General features: G+C 36.4%; 1 protein-coding gene and 2 long non-coding RNA genes across 19 annotated transcripts in view; 1 reads left to right on the forward strand and 2 right to left on the reverse strand.

Annotated features, from left to right (window-relative positions):
* The window catches only part of LOC121900143 (inactive N-acetylated-alpha-linked acidic dipeptidase-like protein 2), a 651,762-nt gene that overhangs the window by 617,534 nt on the left and 24,440 nt on the right, over positions 1–9,788 (forward strand). For all 10 annotated transcript variants that reach the window (XM_042416175.1, XM_042416174.1, XM_042416172.1 and 7 more), the window contains one exon: positions 6,682–6,880. In XM_042416175.1, coding sequence (XP_042272109.1) covers positions 6,682–6,880 — 199 coding nt within the window. The remainder of the gene's footprint in view (positions 1–6,681; positions 6,881–9,788) is intronic.
* Positions 4,041–6,776, reverse strand: LOC121900147. The gene is made up of 2 exons (XR_006096907.1): positions 4,354–6,776; positions 4,041–4,252 (listed from the first exon to the last, which is right to left on the reverse strand). It is a non-coding gene; the product is annotated as an uncharacterized LOC121900147 (long non-coding RNA).
* Positions 6,781–9,788, reverse strand: part of LOC121900146 — an 11,801-nt gene continuing 8,793 nt past the window's right edge. For 4 of the 8 annotated variants that reach the window (XR_006096900.1, XR_006096901.1, XR_006096905.1 and 1 more), the window contains one exon: positions 7,198–8,878. This is a non-coding gene — a long non-coding RNA (uncharacterized LOC121900146). Of the gene's footprint in view, positions 6,868–7,197; positions 8,879–9,788 lie in introns of those variants that run through there. The other 4 variants (XR_006096899.1, XR_006096903.1, XR_006096904.1 and 1 more) reach the window with 2 other exon arrangements.

The raw sequence follows: 9,788 nt of genomic DNA on the forward strand, positions 1-9,788 counted from the left end.
TATATTTTGGGGATGTGAAATGGTGTGTGTGTGTGTGTGTGTGTGTGTGTATATGTGTGTGTGAGTGTGTAAATGTGTGTGTCTGGTCTCTGGGTGTTTTAGCAGCCCCCTGCGGCAGAGGACCAGTGATATTTAATGGATTCTTCACAGCCAGCATGGAGCACTGCGGTATTCATGACTGGCAGTCATGGAGGAAACTCAAACAACCAGAGCTAATTGAAACCCCTAAAAACCTTTTGTTCAACTTTCTTAATCATTATTCTCCTTTCTTTCTCTCTTTTCATATAAAACTGCCTTTGGTCTAGTCTGATCTGACATAAATCTCCATTAATTTACTGTAGTGATGGTGCTTACAGCAGGCATGCCTGTGGTCCTCAACTGCACTACCAAAGGAAGGTAGAGCAGACTATTGTCAGTGCTGGGAATTATTATACACTGAGGAAATCAAAGTAAATGTGTGTGCCCATATGAATTAATTATTTCTTACACCTGGTTGTCATTTAAAGCCCATTGTGTGATATATATTGTAGAGTTTTAATTAGTTATCACAGTAGTAAAGCCAACCCCATTTTTCTGGATAATTATATTGAAGTCCAGAGTTAGAGATACTGTAAAAAGGCAGTTGACCACTATTATGAAGCCCAGCATTCTGATTTCGGAAGGAAAAAGCTCCCAAACTTCAAATGGGTGAAAGGAAAAAACTTTAACTGTCTTAGTGAGGTGCTTGTATAAAACCCTGTTTCTGCTACATCTCGGACTATTCCAAACCACCCCGAGCAGTGGTAGTAATGGACGGAAACATGTTGTGCCTGTTCTGGCTAGGCAGGATTGGTCCTGTCAAATCTACAGTAAAACTGACTCCAGACAGGGTGGTGATTCTGCTGTTTGCAGACATGTTTATATGTGCATGAAACTGTAAGTTAGCATTAACCGTTTTTGTGAAAGATGGCAACATAAGCCCGCTAATGCTACATTTGTTCACCACTCTACCTATTCTATGGTATGCTGATGTAGAGATACCAGAACCTCACTGTTCTAATATTCCTTTATCTTACAGTACTCATTTATTGTTTTTGTTGTGTCTTTCTAGATACCATTACACATGTAATTAGCCCACATTCAGCTGAAACCGGAATAAAGTCCTAGACAGTGTGGTTGGAAAAGACTGTGGCCAGCCATTTCTTCATCATAGTTGGCCACAAGCGCCTTCAAACAGAGGACAGGAATATCAAGCTAAAGTATACCAGAGATAATGTTTACACATATACACAGTGTTCCTTTACAGTGCTGACCCACAACAGGCCTCCAGAAAAGCTAGGTCACAACAGAAAGGAATACAGTGGAATTTATCTGTGTCTTTGGTAAACTATTGTAGCCGGTGAGCTAACCGCTGACATGCTAGCCAGCCAGGAACATGCTAGTGCTATAGTCACAATAGCTCTCCAAGCTAGCTAGTTAGCAAACTAGTTTGGAGAGCTATTGAGACTCATCCTTGTGCACTCTATGGAAGCATCTGAAGTCATTATGATTCTACTCCCATTTTTTTTAGGTTTTTCCTTTGTCACCTGCCTGTAAGTCGTATAGATTAGCTTGTTAGCCTAGCTGTCCTTCAAGGTTGTGGATAAGATGTAATTTGAAGAACAGGCAAAGTTAACCAACACCTGCAATTTTCTTGAGACTTTTACCATCTGTGAAAGGACATGCATTCTAAAGTTCAGCTAAAGCTTATATGACTGACTACCAGTGTTATCTATTAGGCCTTCTGGCAAGTAAGGCAGTTAGCGTCAACTATATCTGACACTACAGAGCCTTCAACTGTAAAATGTAGGGGTAGTTTAAAGTGAAGCCTTTGATTTTTGCCAGAGTTAAAAATGTATTTTTTATGGATTCCCTACTGTAGGCTATGTGTTTTAGGAAGAAAACAATCCAGTTGTATGATAAGCAGAGGAGGCAAGTTTATTTCAAAATTTCTCATAAACATAGTCCAGAAGCTCAGTGTGATATGATAAAATGGATATGGGAAAATGTGAGACTGATTCTAATAACAATTCTATTAAGTTTCACTGGGTGTTAAACTTGTTTTAAGTCTATATTCAGTACCAGTCAAAAGTACTTTTGACTGGTACTGTACCTAGTAATTTAAATTGTGCTTTATAGACTTTAGTTTAATGACTGTTGTGTGTTCAGTTTTAATATTCTTTAATTTAACCAGTTTTTCCCAGTTTCCTTTTTTCATTTTTTGCCTGTGTCCTTTTTATGTAATTTATTCAATTATAGTGAAGGACTATGTAAAATCTGTTTCCATATGAGCACTTCAACCTTACTGATTACCTTCCCAACATTTGATGGCCATGATTAAGAGAATAATTTACAAATAGGCTATGTCTTGTGACTAATGAATTATTGACAACATATAATATATTAATAAACACTTATATCTGCTGACAACTATATTACAGTATGTTATAAACCATTTATTAGCTGTTTCTATGCTGCTTATAAATGCTAAATAGGTGGACTTAAAGTAAAGTGTTCACCTATAGGATTATATTTTTTTATGATTTTGCTTTTTAATCAAAAAGATTCCCAGCATACCAAGTCAGTTATGACTAATGAGTAATAAAGGCAGCCTAAATCTGCTTTTTTTTCTTACTCAAATACTCAAACAAGAATTAGACTCAGTACAGTGGAAACGGTAATAGTGATCACGGTTACAGACAGACATGATCTCTATAAGCATTTTCCACTGTACTACCTCTAAGAACCTATGCTAATAGCAGTATTATAATCAGTTACACCCACTCGATACATGCAAAGTTCATAAACATTTGTACGTTTGTGTACTAAAAAGTGAAAATATTCCATCACATTATAGCATCACCCTAAAGCTCTTTTGTCTTTCTCTCTCTCTCTCTCTCTCCTCTGCCACTGTTATCACAGGAGGCCAAGTCCCAACTGAATACCCAAATACATATACACTCACACATGTCCCCTTGTGTCAAAAGATGTGATGGATTACAACAATCAAACCTTATTTCATGAGTCCCAGTTGGCTGTGAGGAGCGAGAGCCATTTAAATTTGTAGGAGAGAACAGTTCTCTTTGTCTATTTTTGTCCCCTGCTTTCCCTATCCTCTCCAATGAGTCACGCTCTGTTCCCAACCTACCGTGGCACACACTGATCCAAAGAGAGACACATACACACACCAAGGTCTTGTGATTAATATTGTTTATTTTATTAGGATAAGAACACACATAAACCTAAATAAGTTTGCACTTCTTGCTGTGACCCCAGAACTCCTCATTTTCTTGAGTCGAATATGTCATTGAAATATCCTTTTTTCTGTTTTTTTGAATGTCCCCTCTTAGTATGCAGTAGTTACCTTTTCCACCTGATAAATGTGGCGTGGACATCTGTAATCTTAATCCTCCTCCACTGAAAAAAAAATCTGCAGAACCAACTATACATCCAACGACAGCATTTTTTAAATTGCTATCTGCACATTGCAGTCATGGTATGGTTAAGGTTAGGGAAAGATCATGTTTAGAGAAAAAAAAACTATGACCATAAATTGTGCACACACACACACACACACACACAAATGTATATACATATATATATATATATATATATATCAACAGAAATACTGGATATCTGATACTGTAGATTTTTATGGACCACACATTACACATGGACCACACATTTTCTTCATGAACTTGTAGTCATGTGGAAATTAGTTTTTTGTACTGTCACTCTGTATTTATGCATTTTTGCTGTGTGTTTTATGCCTAATGACATAATTACAGATGAGTTCACCTTAGATTAATAAATTCAATGAATTTAGGTTCGAAAGTAAGCTCATTCCTGGTCAGCTCATGGTTTGGATTAAAATTTGTACCTTGTTAAGGTTAAGAAAACATCATGGTTTGAGTTAGTTTTTGTCACGATGTTTACAATAACAAACAAGTGGTTAAGGTTAGGGGAAAATTGTGATCACAGTTCTGTGGTTGAAAACAGGAAAAGAACAGTGATCTCCAGTGTTAAAGTCCAGTATTTTATTGATCCATTCATCCACTGCCACCCCCTCCCTATCTATACTTTGTCACTCTATAATAACGTTGCTTGATTTCTTCCTTTTCTCCTGTTGTACTTACTATGGCCACTAGAGGGCACATTCATTTGAATGTAAACATATGTTGTCTTGGGGCACTTGCTGAAATGACTTTATTTTCTTGGGAGTACACTCTCAGCACTGCGGGAGGAGAGAGATAAAAAGAGACTTTATTAGACTATTTCCACCTCATACTAATACAAAATAATAAAAAGAGGAAAACCCCCTAAATTTTATCTTACCACTTAGTGAGAAGTTTGGCCGTTTTCTGCATAACTAATCTGTCGTAGCAAGAAAAACAACACAGACCTGAACTGGTTGTTGCAGCCCATTTATTGAGAATGGCTGATCTAATCTGACTGAATCCACACAAAATGATTACACCTATAGGCACACAAACTATATTTTTTACAGACACAAGCAGAAATTGATCCAGTTCCTTCAGATTTAAATATAAAGGATAACAGCCTTGAATAGCATAGCAGCATAGGAGTTCAAGACTTTGTAAGCACATCACAATGACTTGCTGGTATATACTTACTACTTGAATCACATCATAATCATGGGATATTGTCAGGTTACGCAATCACGTAAACAGCTTATAAAAGTTTTTCTGGACTTTCAGAATTGCAAACAGTGGCATTATTTGTACGTGGAAATGCAGCCATGTCTGACTAACTGAATGTAAGCCATTTACACTTGAACACCTGAACATGAGTATTTGTTCTCATACAGACACAACAACGCATCGTTATTTGTAGCCTTTCCAACACAGACCCATTGAGTCCAGCCAGATATCAGTTAACAGAGCCAAGAATACAGGCCAATTAACTGTAAATGCAAGGTAATTGATTTGCAGTGCCTAATGTACTGTAAAACAAGCCAGCTTTGTGTTGACAGGCTAATGGGGGAAGCATTATGTGTCTGTGTGTGTGTGTGTGTGTGTGTGTGTGTGTGTGTGTGTGTGTGTGTGTGTGTGTGTGTGTGTGTGAACTTGCATACCTTTCCAACAGTCGACCTTGGCATCGTTGTACATTCACCAACGCGTGTACACATCTAAGATCAGACTTAACTGAACTTTTAAAACTCTCTTGTCCAGTTTTACAAACACAGGATTTCAATCAGTTAATGTACTTCTGTCCTCAATCTATACATATAAGAATGAAATATGTGTGTTGATGCACATTGCAGAAGTAAAGCTCCATACTTGTTCTGCGTGGAACGACAGGAGCTCATTGTTCATTCCCTCTTAGGTAGCATGGAGTGGCATCACACTCCAGTATGGATGAATATAATAGAAATAAGCAAACCGAATGGTTCTAATGTTCTTAAGTCCTAACAAACTAAGCTCCAGGGTATTATATGAGGAAATGTCTTGGTCTGGTCATAAAGACAAAGTTACATCTAAAATGGGCAGTGCAGTATCTACTATTAAAAGGTGTCACTTGTGTCCATCTCCAAGCATATTAAAGCAGGTTGTATAATGTTTGGTTGTACAATGTTTTGTTGCAGCACATCTGGTCCTGGACTCTTCATTCAGACCAGAAGTTGAAGAAATGCATGCTGGTCTCTGCTGGCTGAAGGCAGTCTCTTATTCCATCTAATGCAACATTTAAATCAAAATATATTGTGAAGCATCTTGTGTAATGATTTTAAGGTTTAAGAAAGCAGTGTGCTACCGCCATCAGTCACATGACCATCATCTTGCAGGTCATAGCAGTTCCTAAAGGTTCTCCTTAAGTGCTGCTGATATTTGGGCTCTACTTATTTTTACTTTTCCAAGGAACATGCAGGTCAAGATAGCAGGAAGAAGTCAAGCTAGGTGACATATCAAGATGTTTTTTTTCTTTAGAATGTGGTAACACTGCTTTTAAACCTGGCTGACATCAGAGTGTGAGCCTGATTTCTGTTTGGTTCTGCATGAATTTACACCTGCACTTCCATTATTTTCTTTAAGATATCCAGATACAGATTGCATGTTAACACCAGGTGTTAATTGGATCATAGTGTCAAAAACATAAGAATCTGTAATCATTTGTACAATAAAGGGTCACTCAGAACATTGGATTTGTGGTGTGAGAAAGGAGTTTAACTGTTGATTTGCTTAGTATGTTTGAGGACATAAAAGAAATATGGGAATATCATCCAGAAACAGTGTTTGCATGTAGAGAGCAATAAAAAACAAAACATGTACCAACTGATTACTAATTGCAAAGCCACTATCACAGTTTAAGGTGAGAGAAAAGATTGTAGGTTTACATACTTCACATTATATGTTTTTGAGATTTGGACTTTGATTCAGTTGGTCTCCAAATGCTTGTCAAAGTATAAAAAGCTCATTACACAAGTTTTGCTAAGATTTTGGTAAATTTTTAAGACCACAATGATCTTCACTTGAAACAACAGCTTCTTCTTTGTAATTTGACTGTGTTTTCCATATGCAGTTCTCTTAACCAGCACTAACATAATTGAGGCAGCAACTATTTCTGGAACAGAGATCTATATTACTTCAGGTTAAGGTCATTTTTTCATGTGTTGTTTCTGTTACTTCTTTCTATATATGTGTCCAGACAAGAGTGTGGTGTCTCCGGCCTTGCTATCCTCAGCCTCATCTCTGAGAGACCATGCAGCTTTCTTCCAGTCAGAAACTATGCGGCCGGCCAATGACCCTAAAGAGCGTGACCCCTCCCACGTGCGGATGCTGAATGATGTTCTCCGTGATCTGGAGAAGAGCTTCATCATCCCACAGCCTCCACCTGGAGTGTACAGGTAGGAGAGAAGTTACACTGGTTTAGGTTGGTAGGAGGTGATGGGAATACAGTCAGCCCCCCCAACCCTGGGGTGCACATGCACAAGTTTGGAAAAGCTTAAAACATGTGAAATTGTGTTACAGAAAGTCAAGATCTCAAAATGAATTCCAGCAGTGTGTTTCTTGGTGTGCTGTTTTTCTGGTGTTTATACAGGTCATAGAATAGTCTTTTTTATACCATATTCCAGTGCTGAAATTAGTCTTATTTTCTATTCCAGTTAGCATTTAAATGTCTTAAATCTAAACTGACTAAACTTGCAAAACTGAAACACTCAAGTAAAGTTCATCTGAGTTGTATTTTGTACCATACTGGAGTAAGTGCATTTAGTTACATTCTGCCACCGCAAATCAAATGGGGACTCACCTCTGAAACCCCTCAGTGTACCTTTAAAACACTGTTAAGCTGTTTGCTTTCATAGCAACTTGACATGGATGTATGGATGAACAAATGAAAGTTTCCATGCTGTATACTCAGCATAAACCTGTATACTCATAAGGATTTTCTATGAACCTACAGTGTAATCGCATAAGATTAAATTGTAACCTAAAGATATATTAATCTGTACGACAGAATGTCATGAGTAACAAGTAATGGAAACTTTCATTTGTATGAATATACAATTATAAAGTACTGGATTACTTATCAATATTTTAAGTTACTGGATGTTGCCTACAATTTAGGGCACAAGCACATCAACTATAATTTGACCAAATTATTTACATGACAAAGTCAAAGACTGCTTTGCTAAGTTTGCACTGTAAAAAAAAACTATCAGGTTTAACTTAAAATAATTTGTAACCTGGCTGCTTTAAAATGTTGAGTTAAGCGAGCTAAGAAACTGAGTTCCTTAAACTAGTAAATAGTTGGGGTAACAAAGGTCAAGGTGAAAAAATAGTCCCGTCAACTTTATACTTTAAATTTGATCAACAAATTAATTTAGTGATACCAACAAGGCATTTCAAGTTGTATAAACCTAAACCCTAGTTAAGACAACATAAAATGACTAGTACAACCAACAAACTTATTGATATCTTGAGTTATACAAACACGAAAATAAAAGTTGTTTAAACTAAGCATCTTATTGAATCAATTTATATTTTTTAGTTGTGCAAACATAATAATAAAAGATGGCTCAAATATGCATCTTGTTGAAGTAACTATATTTCTAAGACAGCTAGGTTACTTTTTCCAACAGTACAACATAAAATTGATTCATCAACAACAAGGAACATTCAGAATGCTATTTTATTTCATTTCAAAACTTACAGTGGTCTTTTTGGTATGAATCTTCTTCATATTACAGAGAAATGCCGCATATTTAACGTTTCTGTACTTATCGACATTTATCTAATAAAACTGTAGTACTGTGCTTTTACAATAAAAGAACAACTGCTAAGGTATAAAAGGAGCAATTGTGAAATAAAAAAGCTTACTGCTTGAAGTGCTGTGGTTAAATTGCACAAACATGTAAGATTGTCTCTTAACTGAACAAAATGTACAACATTCATTTTTAGAACATGTGCAAGTATTTTTTCTGACTTTTACAGGCCTTTCTTGTTTTAGCATAGGCCTTGTGTTGAGTGTGTCTTTGAGTTTTTGTGTATTAACATTTGTAGAATTCAAAAAGACCAAATGAAACAGTGATAGCCGCCATTAACTTAACATGAACTGCCAACTTGCCACTACACTTTGTCTTGAAGCGTCTTGTTTCGGAGTCCGTGAACTTTCACTGAGCAATTGCCACTGCCGATGCCCATGAAGACTTTTTGTATTAGCTCGAATGTATACTTCAGTCCTTTGGGATAATCTATGTTAAGGCAGAATGACGTGCTCCTCCAGTACAACAGCAACATCGACAAACTCTTTTGCCAGCAACTCTTGCTTGCTTCCACCTGCCTCTGCAACAATGAGAAGGCCAATGTCCACTCCTTTTGTAGTCTCCTCCTGATTCTGAAGCCTGAAGAACAGGATGAAGTGTTCAGTTATTAAGCATATACTGTCACTATGTTGGGAAAGACACAATGACAACAAAGGCAGCATTATGATACATTCTGCATAACACCATATGACATGGTGCCAGTTTAACTAAATAGGAAAATCCTACTTTGAGACATCTAGATATCAGTTATTAGACAATAGATATTTCAATATAATTTATTGTTAGTCTAGTAGCAGGCTGTATCACCCAAAACCAGACCAATGGAGATATACATTAAAACATATACCTTCATTTTTCGATTAATTTTTAATCTGCATTGTATGAACTTGTTTAGCAAGGACTTGAACATAACTGATATTAATTTATATGTAAAAGTTCTGCACTAAAGGTTTAATAGTGAATATTCGTAAGTTTTTTTTTTATTTCATAAAAATTGTAAATTTATCATTACCATCACCACTAAATGACAATTCAGCTGTTCGGTAGAGCATGGATTTAGACAGTAAGATCTCAGACTTATAAAATAATTTAAGCATATATATCAGATATATAAAAAATATGTATCTGAATGATCAAATTTTACCAGCCACTTGCTTTTACAAGCCTTTGGCTGGTGGCTAGTGCTAATTTTGTGCCTTGAGGACATCAAAGAGTTAAAGCCACAAACTTTTTGTTCTAGTGGTTATCTTAAAAGTTTCCAAAATATCAAATATAAACAGAATATGGAGTAAAGTTATATAAAATGATGCATAAGACAACTGGAATAGATTAAAAAAACATGGGGTCTTAGGTTTGAATATTTCCCTTAGTGTAAACATCATATAGCTTGAGACAGACATACTGTACAATTCATGTACTTCATGTGATCATACAGTGAGATTATCTTCTTTCTTTTGAGTTTAAGGCTACCTGAAGGCTAAATCTGTGA

Source organism: Thunnus maccoyii, chromosome 7, assembly GCF_910596095.1.
Source record: "Thunnus maccoyii chromosome 7, fThuMac1.1, whole genome shotgun sequence".
In the NCBI taxonomy this organism is placed as follows: Eukaryota; Metazoa; Chordata; class Actinopteri; order Scombriformes; family Scombridae; genus Thunnus; species Thunnus maccoyii.